General features: G+C 40.8%; 1 protein-coding gene across 4 annotated transcripts in view; it reads right to left on the bottom strand.

Moving 5' to 3' along the window:
* The window catches only part of FGFR3 (fibroblast growth factor receptor 3), a 101679-nt gene that overhangs the window by 56383 nt on the left and 30312 nt on the right, over positions 1-14984 (bottom strand). For all 4 annotated transcript variants that reach the window (XM_066573021.1, XM_066573022.1, XM_066573023.1 and 1 more), the window contains exons 3-4: positions 10917-11180; positions 2794-2847 (exon numbers count right to left, since the gene is read on the bottom strand). In XM_066573021.1, the coding sequence (XP_066429118.1) occupies positions 2794-2847; positions 10917-11180 (318 nt within the window). The remainder of the gene's footprint in view (positions 1-2793; positions 2848-10916; positions 11181-14984) is intronic.

The raw sequence follows: 14984 nt of genomic DNA, 5'->3' as shown, positions 1-14984 counted from the left end.
GTATTGTATCTCCTCTTCAGCCAAACAGCCTGCAGACTGAAAAGGTGCCGCTTCCAGAAGAAAGTAGACAGTTTTTTCTATTCTCATATATCCCTTTAATACTACTGAATAAGAGCTCAAGAAAGCCAATGACTAAAAAGTAGACTTGCTGAGGAGAATACAACATTAAGATTCTCTTACCAACAACTTTCTACTAGACAAAATGTTCCAAAAACACAATTATTTTAAAAGATTTCCAAAAAAAAAAAAAATTCCAAAAATTGCTGACCCATAACATATGTTTCACCTTACACCAAGCGCCTGCTTTATATTTCAGGTAAAAATCTGTCAGTAAATTCACTAAGTAAGACAAGAGGGACCAGTGTAAGAGGCAGCCCACGGAATTCTTTTGGTTACTGCTGCAGAAAATGTTCAATTGTGTCAGATCAGGAGGTTCTTAGCAAATGAACGGTTCTCCAAAAACCACACGCCATCACTGATGGCAAGTACTGGCACCATCCAAGCCACAATTGCTGGCCGCCTCTCCTTGTAAGAGACGTGCTGGAATAAGAGTTACTACCAGAGATACGTGCCCGATTTTATTTTAATAGAATCTAGTAAGAAGGGTTGTGTAAGATAAATGTACAACTATTAAGAGATTTATGGTTCAAAAATATTCAGTATGCCTTGATGGATCACAGCCAGTCAGACCTTATGCTTAACCCTATCTATTTGTTTGGTTTGCCTATCTATTGGCTTTCCCATTTTGCCCCTGTATATCAGCCTATAGGTATTAAAATTTTATTTAATATGTGTGGCACAACTATGATGCAAAGTCAAAGGACCTTTTGGGTCTTCAAAAAGTAAAGTTTTTGTTAGTCCAACATCATTCTTTCCCTACAGATAATAAATTTGGTAACTAGTTTCCTTAGAGATAATAGCAGTATGTTGGGTGACCACTCATCAATGCACCTCAAAAACATCAGAGAGTGTTCAGCATTTTAACTGTTGTCCTAACAAATCTTTTTGGAAAAAATAGCCTTCTTAGATGGTCTAATGGTCTTTTACCCTTCTCTATGTCTACATATGCCTGCCCTGAGATCGGAGGTGCGGTATATTATCTGATCTTCTCTGCTGATGTCCTCTCCCCGATCCGCTGATTTAGGATCCTATTTTCAGCTGTCCTTCACCCCTAAAGTCTGTGATTTCAAAGTTGATTTTTGGACATTTGGAAGCCTGGAAAAACTGCGTAACAACCCCTGTAGGAGCTATAATCACAGCTAATCTGGTTGCCACTCATATTTCACATAGAAATAAGAAAAGCCTACAACCTAAAACAAAAATGTAGCAACACTTATTTCGAGTTTTGGAGCAAATGGCCCTTATGGTCAACGATTTCTTTTTGGATATCATAAGCAGTGAATAAATCGAATTGAACACCGTGATCAGCTCCTTTAACAGGTAATATCTCATGAAGTGCCACAATACAGTTTTCATCTGCTGAACCACAAGCTACGTCTTGTAGTGGGAATAACTTAAATTACACACAGATGATATTGTGCATGGATCTGTGCCTGTAGATCTCAAGGGCTAGCAGAAGAAATATTTTGCTTTAAAAGCCGCATACATTACAACATCTGTGTATGATTTGTAGGATATTTCTAGCCAAACCACCACAAGTCTGCAAATACAGGTAGAAAATCCAATGTCTTGTCGCGTTAGCTGGCATTTGATGCATTGCAAGGTGGAATTGTGCCATTACAAACAATCACAAGGGTACATTATATAAATGTATACTCAGCACAGTCACACACAATTAAAATTACTAAAATTGGGGGATACAGATTTTTAGTTCTGGTTCTAAAAGGAACTTTCAGATGAACTCCTTTAAAGGGGTGTACAAATATTGGTCAAGCATGGCCAAGATGGGAGCATTGCTGATTATGAGGCCTGGATGATGGAAAATTTTGAATTCCGCTTAGCTACAGTGTTTTGAGTAACTCCAGTTGACTACTATGGGAGCTACGGAAATTGAACAGTGCAGAGGTCTTGGCTATTTCCATCTTTTCAACTGCCATCAGCTACCACATTCAAGGTGGCTGAGGGCCCTAACGCAAGATGAATGTAGGTTTCAGAGGTGGGACCCACACCTGTCAAGACTTTTACAGCATGTCCTGTGGATATATCATTAAAGTCTGAGATGAAAATATACCTTTAGTGATGTATTCTCTGGATATACCATAACAATATGTTATCTGAAGATCTGATGACTGCTGGGAAAAGGGGTGTCTGGTCCCTGTTCCTGCTGAAGAAGTGGCCACAAGCATTCTATGAAGGAAGCCAACAGAGCCTTTAAAAAAAGGTTTTATGGACTAGAAGAGGCTTTGACCAATGGACCTTCACCAATAACGGAATGTGTGTCTAGACCATTCATAGAAACCCTGTGATCACCACGGGTCTTGGAAGAAGCCAACTGCTTCTTGTTAACTGCAGCTAGTTATGGTAGATTTTTCTCTTGGAAAGTAGCCCTACTGTCTCAAATTCTGGTATCTACATGATACTCCTTATAAAAAGTAGTTTTTCCTTAAACAGGGAGCTGACTAAAACTGTATAGCCCAAATGACAAAAATAGTAATTCGTTGCCCACCTCCGTTATGATACATATAATGGTCTGCGAAAGGTGGGTAACAACTCCTTTGGTAGCCATTTCAGCTTTACCAGAAACATTAAAAATTGCCTTCAAACAATGAAGTTAGGTGGAAAGGTAAACAAACAAACAAACAAACAAAAAAAAGACAGAAAAACCCAACATACCTCTTTCCTCAGCTTCTTCATCATCATCTTCATCATCGCCAGATGACGGCATGTCTGTAAGAAAAGAGAAAAAGCAATTAAAAACATGTACAGGTCACAGAAAACCGGCCCTTCAAGCTGTTGGTTTTGCTATGAAATTTTTTTTTTAAGGATCAGGTTTTTCAAGAGGAAAGTATAATAAAAGTAGTCAAGTGTGATTCTAAAATCGAATTTTCCTTGACTGTTAAGATCAATTCACCAATACCACCTCCAAACCAATCAGCAACTCTGCCTGTCAGGTTACACTTTTGGTACTCTATCTTCGAACTTGTGTTGCAGTTTGTCTCACTACTTGAGGGCATGTTGTAAAACAAAAAAGTTGAAGTGAATACATGGTCATGGCTAAATACTCAACCAAACACTACTGTTTTCAACCACATGTATTGTCCTCCGGGACAGTGTTTTGTAGGTTTAGTGGTACTTGTCAAACTAAAAGGGGTGTTCCCATTTTTGCCAAACCCAGCTGCAATGGGAACACCAAAATTAACGATGCGCCCGGGAGGCCTGATGACCTCTTGTAAATCGGTCATGTGGGCTTCTAATGTAGATGCCCCAAGACAGATTTACAAGAGGTCACCGATTCATCCGTCTGGCCTCCTATTGCTTGCAGTGGTCATGTGGGTAAACAATGCACATCACTGCTGCCGAAGTAAATAGAGGATCACAGAGTAGGCGGGGGAGCAGCAGGACGAGTGTATGTTTATTATGTATTACATACTTCAACTCCCCACTGCCAATATTTTTCAATTGGAATATCCCCTTTACAGGAGGCAGCAGAAGCCAAAGTAGGAACTGTTCATATCTATAAGCCTGGGTGACTATGAATAAACATTCAAACATTCAAGTTAACTTTTTTGAATAGCACTGGACAACAAAGCTATACCTTTGGAAATGAGGTTTGAACAATAATTAACCTCTCATCGATTTACAAGATGAACCCATTTTTCCTGTGGATTTGTTTTCTACAACCATAAATAAATCAAAAATATCCAATCTGTTTTTTATTCCCTCTTCTAGAAGATCTTCAGTTATGGACTCTCTTCAAATTCAAGTGGAAAACTAAAACCTACCAACTTACATCCCAAATGTAACAAGATATATTATGTACTAGCACTAAACCAAAGAAAAGCACTAGAATATATTACTCATCATTTTAGGATAGTCCACCATGCAGATAAGGGCGGTTCTAGTGTGATACTCAACAAAGCTATGTATGAATGTGAAGTACCTATATTGTTAAGTGACACATCCACATAGCCATCCCTTAATTTTGATCCAATAGAGATATTTAAAATTGGTTTATCTGAATTGCTACGAGGGGCTGCTGATAAGTTTTTGGCTTTGTGTTCTTTTTTGTTTCTATGGTAACGAATGTTACATCACATGAAAGCCTTATGTGTCTAATCTATGTTTTCAAAATTTTGTGTTTGTAGCTTATGGCAACGGTGATCTAGGCATGCGGGAAAACAAAATGGCGGAGTCTAAGGCCTTAGTCAGACGGGCGTTTTTTCGCGCGATTTGCGGATCGCATGACGGATGCGCATCCGCAAATCGCGTGACCGGTGCCCGAAAATCGCCCGAAAATCTGCTCCTAGCCGCGTTTCATTAGAAACGGGCCGGAGCTGTCCAGCGCATTGGATTCAATGGAGCCGGCAATACAGCGGCTCTATTGAAAGCAATGCGCTGCGGGCGAGTGTGGGATGAATTGTCAGGAAGGGCTTAAATATATAAGCCCTTCCCTGCAATTCATCCAGAAAAGTGTTAAAATAAAAAAAATATACATACTCACCTGCTCCCGGCAGTCGAAGTTCCCCGCGGCCGGCCTGCAGTGGGTGTGAAGGGGGTGTGAGTCAGACCTGCCCCCTGATTGGCTCAGCAGGGGGCAGGTCTGACTCACACCCCCTTCACACCCACTGCAGGCCGGCCGCGCGGAACTCCAGCTGCCGGGAGCAGGTGAGTATGTATATTTTTTTTATTTTAACACTTTTCTGGATGAATTGCAGGGAAGGGCTTATATATTTAAGCCCTTCCCGACAATTCATCCCGCGCACGCCGGCAGCCCACTGCTTTCACTGGAGCCGCTGTATTGCCGGCTCCATTGAATTCAATGGGCAAACATCGTTCTTCTCTGCCACAGCTGTTACATTTGTCTTCTATATGTTCTCAATGGGGTCGGCGCTGCTGCCGCCGGCCCCATTGAGCGCATATAGAAAAGAGAACAGGAATCGCAGATCGCAGATAGGTGCGATCTGCGATTTCTGTTCTATAATTTATCGGACGAGCACATAAAAAGCGCTTATGTGTCCGATACCATTGCAAAGCAATGGTTTTAAAAAAATCGCCGGACGCATGCGCATGCGCAAATCGAGCAAAAAACCCCCCGTCTGACTAAGGCCTAAGGCGGTATTCACGGCAAATGAGACTGGAGGAGTGATAAAATTCTTGTTTCTGCAAGAAAAGTCCGCGAAGGATATTCATGGTGATATGTCACTGACATTGGGGGATGAATGCCCTTCATATTCTACAGTTAAGAACTGGGTTGCCAAATTTAAAACGGACCACTTCAGCACCAATGATGAGGAACGTCCTGGACGACCGAGAGAGGTGGTTTTTCCGGAGATCGTCAATGCTGCGCACAACCTCATACTGGAGAATCGGCCAATTTCAGCTAAAGGAAGAGCAGACATCATGGGGATTTCTCCTGAATGTGTTTGTGTCATTATCCATGAACATGAAGAAGCTATCTGCAAAGTGGGTCCCCAAATGTTTGACAACAGATCAGAAAAGCATGTGAGTGAAAACTTCCCGGTCCATTTGTCAGTGTTTCCAGACTGATAAGAACTTCCTGGATCGACTGGTCACTATGGATGAGACCTGGATTTATTTGTATGACCCTGAAACCAAGGAGCAGTCAAAAAAGTGAAGGCACAGTGATTCTCCTCGCCCCAAAGAAGTTCAGGGTACAAAAATCAGCCACTAAGGTGATGGCGTCTGTGTTCTGGGATAAGGAGGACGCACTGCTAGTGGACTACCGTCAAAATGGTTCCACCATCAATGCAAGGTATTACATTGAACTTTTCGACCAGCTCTGAAGGCAGCTCTGAAGGCCAAAAGGCGCGGCATGTTGTCGAAATGAATCTTGTTCCTGCAAGACAACGCCTCCGCTCACACTGCACAAGCGACCACAGCAAAACTGGTGGTCAACCGGCTTCCAGCTGGTTGACCACCCACCTTATTCACCAGATCTCGCTCCCTCCGACTATCATCTGTTTTCAAACCTGAAGAAACACCCCAAGGGGACCAAATTTCCCACCATTTCTGATGCCATGGCTGGTATGGATGACTGGTTTGAGGCACAACCGGAATCCTTTTTGCAAGGCTTACAGAACTCGGAATACCGATGTAAGAAGTGTGTTGACATCTGTGGAGAGTATGTGGAAGAAATGTAAAGTTTCATCTTCCTATCTCGTTTCTTTCTGGGTAAAGCCAAAGACCTAGCAGCAAAGTAGTTGGTTTCAGGAATAATAGACCAAAAAAACTATATGATTATCTGTTGGTAGACTACAATGTATTCTATATTCCAAGTATTGCCAAAAATTCATAAAAATGTCTTTCTTCCTCCTTTGCGCCCAATTATCACTAGTAGCGGTTCATTGTCTGATCGCCACAGTATATAGCTGCACTACAACCATTGCTACCAGAATTCCTGGCTACATTAAAAAATACCAAGGTCCTGTAGCAGGTTTCTTGTAAAATTTGAATAGCCTGCTCACTATTTTTGGTTTATCATATATGTTTCTACTCTATACTCTACACAGTGAAGTCATTAATGCCCTTGGAGATCATCTAGATGCTTCTAGCAACTATTCAGATGATCTCTAAGAGTATAGGTTACATCTTTTTCACTTTTAAAAATTTTTGAAAAAAACAACAAAAAACAAGCAAAAAAACCCATAAAAAGTAAAAAAAAAAAATTAAAATTGAGCTTTCAACAAAACACACAACAAAAAGCAGACACAACATGGATGGTACCTGTGGTTAGAATAATGTAGTACAAGGATCTCACAGTTAACAGAATGTAGCCCGCTAAAATATTCTAATATCTCTATAAAGAAATAAGACAGAAGCCTCGACAATGCCTGTTAGCAATTCCACAGAGCTTTCTGCCAGAGGGAATACAGTGTGAATATTTCCACTTAGAATTACTTCTCATTCCTATTACATAATGTATGAATGCTACTGCAGGGCTCCGGCATGAAAATGAGAACAGTTTTAGACAGTATAAAGTAACTTCAGGTCACATTTTTCTGGTAAAGAATCCCTTCATCCTTGCGATGATCAGACATTTGCATTTACATGATTTATTTAAAAAAATAATTCAAAAACATTCATCAGTCACATGGGGACAAGGATTTATAGCGTACAATAAGCCACTGAAAGGTTACAAAACCCATCAGCCAGTTAACTGTAGGAAATCGCTAGCTGTTAAACAGATAAGGGAATTTAAGAATGGATCAAAAGTTTACTACAAAAATGGTTCGTAGCATAGACTGGGGCCACAATACATTTCCATTCAAGAGGAAAGCCTCTCCTGGCTTATCACTTTTAGTAAACGACTCTATTTCCCACTTCTGGAGCGTTTGTTCTTAAGATGTACGAATAAGTAGACAACTGGGTGTTACCAGTTGGGGGCAATTCCCTCCTTACAAATTCTGACATTGTTCAATCAGTGCCAGACTGTGTAGGGACACACCCCTTTGACAAGGGATATTGTACTGCCCAACTGTCAATATATTCATACATTTCTTGGAGAAATAACAGAGCACAATGAAGAGTTTTAAGAAAAGATGCTCCAGGATTGTTATTTTATAGAGGAATACATATATTTAACAAGACTGATACATCAGGAGATGTGAGAGGTTCTCTTTAGATAGCGGTGTGCTATCCACAACAGGTAGTGGGACCAGGATTGCATCTTTATGTCAGTTTGGTCCTCATGATCATGCTTTTGGCATGATTCAAAGCCTCTGTCCTGGTGTTACAGAAGGCCCCTTTTGTGGCATCAGTCAGAAATCCCTTGGGGTACCCTGTAGCTGCAGTACGACCCTTTGGTGGCATCTGTTGGTAATTCATTAATGCGCCCTTCCTCTCTTCCCAGCTTCAATATCTCCTATGGTAAGTGAACTGATTGGTTGACAGGAAGGCGTGTCCCTTGGATGGCCAATCAGCCCTTACTGGAGTGTATTTATTCCTCTTATGGGTGCAGCCAATTTTTCTTTCCTGTGCATTTGCATGCTATACGGTACTCGGTTATAATCTGTCAGATGGGTGGTGTTTAATCCGATTCATTTTCGTTATGAAAGCCAATGCATCTCCCTCCCATATACATTCGGTAACGTATAAAAAGTAACCAAAAGCAAAATAATCTACCATCAATATCATTTGAATGGGTCTTTGATAAATAATTGTACACTCTAGGAGCCAGTTAGGACTGTGCCTTCTTCTAAAGGCCTCCATACAGGTTAGGGAAACAGTCGTTTGAACCCATCAATTTTGGTGGGCCTGGCTAAATACTGTATATGTGTACAGTGGACCTCCCGAACAGATACCCAGAGGAAAAAAAATTGGGCATGTTGGATTTGAACACCCAATCCTTTTTATTTATTTAGGATATAAGACACCGCAAGAGCTGTATGGCACTCACTTACCGCCTTATGCCCACTAAAAACAAATGAATGCTCAACCAAACCAAGCCTTCATATGTATAAGGATGGGGTAGAGTGGGAGAAATAGCTTCTGGCCAAATGATTGCTCAGCTGATGCCTACTGAAATTGTATGGGCATGTTAAAAGGAACTTGTCACCAGGTTCATGCTGCCCAAACCACGGGAAGCATGAACCCAGGACAGATATGCTCATGTATATTTTACTCTGAAACGCTGCAACATTTCAGAAAAAAACATACCTACTGGTAGGTATTTGACTTAGAGCTGAGCTGGAACGGAGTTGCATTGAGCTCTTCCCGCCTGCAGCATGTTGACTGACAGCTCTGTTCCTATTTCCAGGCAGAGAGAGGAGCCACCATTCTTTATGATGTGGGTGAAGAGAGCCTGGCATGGCCCACTCTTTGACTCAAGAGCTCAGCGCCAAGTCAATCTTCTAAGTGTGTTTTTGTTTTTTGTTTTTGAAACTATAAAACATACATGGGCCAAATGGGCATATCTGTCCCAAGTTGACTTTAAGTTGTCCCTGGACCACAGTGCGCCCTAACCTCTGGCTGTACAAGCAACTAATGCAGATACTGTTCACCTTAATTGGGCAGCACCGTAGTTCAGAGGTGCTTGTGTAGGGGGCAAAACAGTGATCGTAGCAATCTTCCAGTTCTTTATGAGAAGAACCCTTTGAAACTTCATGGTATGACCTGCCTTTTAAAGAAGTAGGCACCAAATAAACTCCTATTTTGGACAGTTTATTTTTAGTTCCAACCAGAAATCTGAAAGTTTTTGAAAATAAAACTAGAAATATATTGCTGGCTCTGGCTTTGAGAAACTAAAAATAAAACAGTTTCAGTCTACACCTTAGCCCCTTACCCCTGATGCCACACAGGAGCCTAGAGAAAAGGAGATTTGATCCTTTAAAATGTCTCCAATATTACTCTCCCCACTATCAAAACATTTTATCACCTCCCTGGACACACAGCTGTTTTCTATTCAAAAAGTACCACCAGCTGCCCAATTTCAGCCCCCAACCTGCACCCTTGATCTCTAAAGCATTTTAATGCAATTTTATAGACAAAAACACATTTTAGGCTCTCCGGAGGAGTTCACCGGACTCTTCTCCTGTTACTATTTTAACAGAGAAGAGTATGTGATGGGTTTAAAGGAGGGAGGGGGTCTACTAAAAAGTCCTAAAATGCTCTTTTGACTATTTAATTGATGTGACCTCTAAATGTCTGCTGGAATTTCAAATAATATGTGATTAAAAGCAGATGTATAAAGAAGGTGGTAGGGAGAAAAAAAAGGAGGCGAGGTCTAAAAATTGTTGCCTGCTTCCCCCTCTTAACCCTGCACGGAGACAGCAATTCCCCTTTGAGATCTGATCATGCAGGTCATCCAGTAGCTTCCAACATAGTAGATTTTAAAAATTCTAGTCATGCTTTAGAGTTGCTTTACACAAAGCAAAGATAGTGTTGATCTACAGCTGACCCAGCTGGTTTTAATAATTAATTGCATGCTCCGGCAATTACTTTCTAATTACGTGTTGATAATTAACTCCTTATGGGACCTCTTTGGTCTTCACGGTGGCTCAAAAGTTTACAATTTTTGAATTTAGAAGGCAGATGCTGAAGAACCACTGAAGAATAAAATAATTTTGGCCTTACATGGCTGATTTTAGGGCCTGATAAATGAGTGTTTATGACCATGAAAAACCCTTGATATTGCTGGGATCTAGGAGTAGGCAGAAGGCTCAGAAACTGATGGATAGAGAAAAAAAAAATTCTTATTGAAACGAGTTCTTTTTAGCCACAGTTTAGAGCAGAAGCAGTTTGCAGTCCTCTGACTGGTCAGAATTTCCCCAAAGCCTTATTTATTAGAGATGAGCATGTACCAAAATGCTTGGGTGCTCGTTATTTGAGTCAAGCTTTTCGTAATATTCGAGAGCTCTATTCGAGTAACGAACTCCATTGAAGTCAATAGCGGCCTCAAGCATTTTTGTATTGGACCCACCAGGTCCCTCCCTCCCTCCCACGTCACAGCAGGAAGTGGCAATGTGGGGAGGGGTCAAAACAGGGAGAGGTTGAACTCGGCGTGGTACTCGCTCGAGTAACAAGCACCATCTAGTATGCCAATACTCGAACGAGCATCAAGCTCGGACGAACATGTTCGCTCAACTCTACTTATCATATTCCTTAAAATTGGTTTCCAGGTTGAGCTTCAATTTAAAAAATACTATTCCATTACAATATTCAGTGTAAGACATAGTAGTTAGATGGAAAGCCAAATTCTATACACAATGTTGAGCCCCAACTGCAACCACCTGAACACAATACTCATGTTTTACTTCTACAAAATGTCACAAACTTACCAGCTACTCTGATAGTAAAGTTCCGCAAAATCTCAGTAGAATGCAACAAAGTGCAGCTATAAATCCCCGAATCATCATAGGAGACATTTGTGATCTTCAGTAGGTTCTGTCTTGTGTGTGTTCGGTTGTTTTCCCTAACAGCAATCCCATCTTTTAACCATAAAATAGGCATTGAAGGGCTCTCCGCGCTGCATGACAACTCAATGGTCTCTCCAACACCAAACATTAGTTCATCTAGAGGGCCCGATTCTCCGATGAGGTAATCTGGAAGCAAAAAAAAAGGAGCACAGAAATTAACATATAACCACCAATGCCAAAAATAATAAAAATACATAGCATGAAACACCTAAAGGTAATTATCAAGGGAGAGCTGGCAAGAAGAAAAATTGGGCAAATGGGCTGAAAACCACATTGCCCTGAACTATCGAGTCATTCATGTTGTGAATCGTGGGTGGCTTCTACAGAGATTATTGGAGTACTCCCATCTTGTAAACTGATTGGCCTATCGCTGAGATATGCCTACATTTTATGATCAGTGGAGGCCCGAGCTCTTTATTCTCTGGATCGGTGGGGGTCTAAGTGGTTAGAACTCCACTACTCATAAAGTGATGGCATGTCGTAGTCAAACGGAATCACCTTGAAGATTTCCCTTTTAATAGGTTGGAGGAGATCAATACATATCTTTGCTTCTCCCAAAAGTTACTGCCCCTCATTCATTGTCTATGCTTGGTACTGCAGCTTGGACCAATTAATATGAAGGGGCAATATCGAAATTTATAGAAGGCGCAAATTAAGAAATCCTATGATATAACCTCTAGGATAATATTCTCTGAAAGTCTTACTAAAGTTTTGCATGAGGTTCCCGGGAGACTGAAACGCCTACGGGCAGGGTACCCCATACTTGTCACCTTAACTAGAAATTGGCAAGCAAGCTGCTTTCAAGGGATCAATCAAAACACATTTAGTTTTAAATTAACTTATTTCATGGAGGGAGCAAGTCTTTTCAAGTTATTGCTAAGGCAAAAACACAAAAAGCTTCAATTTATGGTTAATTAACAGAAAAAAACCCCAAAAAAGGTAAAAAAAATCCTTGTATTAAAAAGAACTGGAAAAAAGTGAAGAAATAATTACAACTAATTTTTCATGTTATTTGCACTTGGCAGGGGATGCTTATTTTAATTGAATCACTGACCCTGCCATTAAATTGGGCTCTAAACCAATTTGAAAGCTCAAAATAAACACCCAGCCTGTAAAATGCTCTACTAGATTTATACTCCACTTCTGCTTCCCGTCAAAGGCTTCTGTCAGGACATGATATTTAGACATTTCTTTGCACTGCAAATCTGCCCAAAAGGCCTGTCAGTATAACACCCCTCAGGATCGGTCTTGTCAAACTAAATTATACAAAGTGATAAACAGTTATTTGCTGCTAAATGTCCAATTTTCTTTTTACCCAGAGTGGGAAAAATAAAGAAAACTTCACACACTTCTGAATTTGCTATCTAGCCTAATTTAAAGCCATCGAAAAACATAATACGGTCTACATTTTTTTTTGTCATTTTGCATATATTCATATAAAGACATATTACAATTACGAGCCAACGTTGAAAAAGCCCAAAAGGTTTATGTTATGTTCAATGGATTTTTACTAATGGCCCCTTCTGTCTCTTTATTACCTCTGGGTACTGAGGGTCAAGCACAGGCAGGTGGAGTAACAGCTGGGAGAAAGTTTGAAAAAAAAAAAATGCCCTAAGCAACAAATCCGTCATGTTTTGACAACTTTTAAGAACAGGCCACTCTGGTGACAAGGCCGAATAAATATTTGACTTTAGGCCTGAATGTCTTGCCTCAAGTTAAATTGTGGAGAAAGCAAAAAAAAAAAAAATGTATTGACACGTTGAATAAATTACTGTTCAAGAAACTTTTTTGTATTCAAAAAATTTTCACCTTGAAAAAAACATACAAAACACTATGGTTCCTATAGCTCTGCCTAAGCAAATAGTTAAACAGGTTCTAGATGACTGACCCCTTATGCTTCTTTATGCCAATTAGCAAACGGGTCTTCTCTGGGTCAGCTGTGCCCTGGTGTAGAGCCAAACTCAGCATGCATGAAGGCGGGAAGAGGCTCAAGTGGTTTGTTGATAAAACAAGACATGCCTTGGTGAGCATGGTCTCCTTTTTTTTAAGCCAAGAAGATAAGGACCACTCATGGCACGGTCTTCACAAAGAAGGCGTAACTGGAAGATTGGCTCCTGCCACAAAGGATGCTCAGCAAGAGCTGTACAAACAGACAGCTGTCTACAAGGACACCAGCAGCTCATTCATTAACGGGCTCCTTAATGCATGGAAGTAGCTGTGTTTTATCCTGTCAATAGTCTAAACTAGAAGACATTAAGACGCTAGAAGCCAAAGTCATTCCAAAAAGTTTGCCTACAGACACATTACACAGAAGACATGAAGCCAGAAATGTACAGATTTCAGACACCTTAAGAAAGGCAAATCAATCCATCGACGCATCTGTGTGAAATTGTACCGAGTCGTACATTGCTTAAAACACAACAAATTTCTAAAAAAAACTTTCCAATTATAGCAAGAACTTAACATTTCCGAGTATTTGCATTGCTCCAAGTGGGGGCATGATAAGGATTTACAACAGATACTTAATAATAAAAATTAAGACTAATTAAACGTCAGAGAATTTAATCAGTCAGAACTAGAGACGAGCGAACCTACTCGGCCACGCCCCTTTTTCGCCCGAGCACCGCGATTTTTGAGTACTTCCGTACTTGGGCGAAAAGATTCGGGGGGCGCCGTGGGTGAGTGGGGGGGTTGCAGCGGGGAGTGGGAGAGAGAGAGGGCTACCCCCTGTTCCCCGCCTCCCCCCCGAATCTTTTCACCCGAGTACAGAAGTACTCGAAAATCGCGGTGCTCGATCGAGTAATTACTCGAAACAAGTATATTCGCTCATCTCTAGACAGAACCAATCCAAACTTGGTACAAGTGCCCTCTGTTGACATGTCACCCAAAGTATTGGTGTATCTACAGTCGTCTATGGAAGATGAAAGGAGCATTATGCCCATTCCAAAGGAGATGAAACAGAAAAAGGTATTTGTCTTTTTTGTACTATTTTTTCAGGTTCAAATTGCTGAGAAGGAAGAAGCAAGCCGTTTAGCTTAGAAAATATTCTTTGATCTCTTAAGCAAAAGACTCCATCCCAAAAATTTTTGATCAGAGTAAAGGAATAAAGCACATTAACAACCTCCATTCAATACAGCCCCGAGGCCTCCAAAAGGTTCATATATTTACAGATTGTACTGAATAACAAAGTGGGAAAGCTACGAGCAGCGCTCAGAATTATGTACATGAGCTTGATGTATTCCCTTTCAAAGAACGGAGGAGGAGGAAATGAAGATAAATGTCCGTGTCTCCGATCAAAGAAAAGAAGACCAGATATAACAATGGTATGGCCTAATATCGGAAGTCACAAAAAGGGAACTGGTCAGATCCAGAGGCTAAACTAATAGCCTTCAAATTCTGGGCTTTGATCTGTATAAATATCTTAACGAGACATTATATGACCTGCGTATCATCCCCTCTAAGAACAAAAACAGCAGCTGTCAAATACTTGAGCTGTCGGCAAGAGGTTATAAATTCTATTCAAAAGAAATGTTTGGATGGTACAACCCCTTCTGTAAGTGAGAGCTTGCTGGAATCATCTGATTGCTCCAGATTTGCAGCAAAACCCATAGGATCATTATCATCAGAGGAAGCTGCAGCTGGCTATGCCTTTTTCCTACAGTGGCCACTATAGGAAAAACTGGGTATTACATGGTGTCTATTAAAATGAATGTGCAACTATGTATCTGGAGTCCTCCAGTGTAAGAGCCTGAGCAGAAGGAGGATGAGCATGACATCTATGACATCCATCTCAATAGGGAAAATGAAAAGGGACTGTCTGGCCGAAAAACATCTCCTACATCACTGTCCAATAGGAAATAGTTGCCATTCTGGAAAGCAGAGAACCGATCCTGCTACTGCGTGCATCACAGTGTGGTTCAAGTGTAACAT

The sequence above is a fragment of the Eleutherodactylus coqui genome, chromosome 7 (assembly GCF_035609145.1).
Source record: "Eleutherodactylus coqui strain aEleCoq1 chromosome 7, aEleCoq1.hap1, whole genome shotgun sequence".
NCBI lineage: Eukaryota > Metazoa > Chordata > Amphibia > Anura > Eleutherodactylidae > Eleutherodactylus > Eleutherodactylus coqui.
The sequence above is the reverse complement of the archived record's forward strand: the minus strand, read 5'-3'. Positions and strand labels throughout refer to the sequence as shown.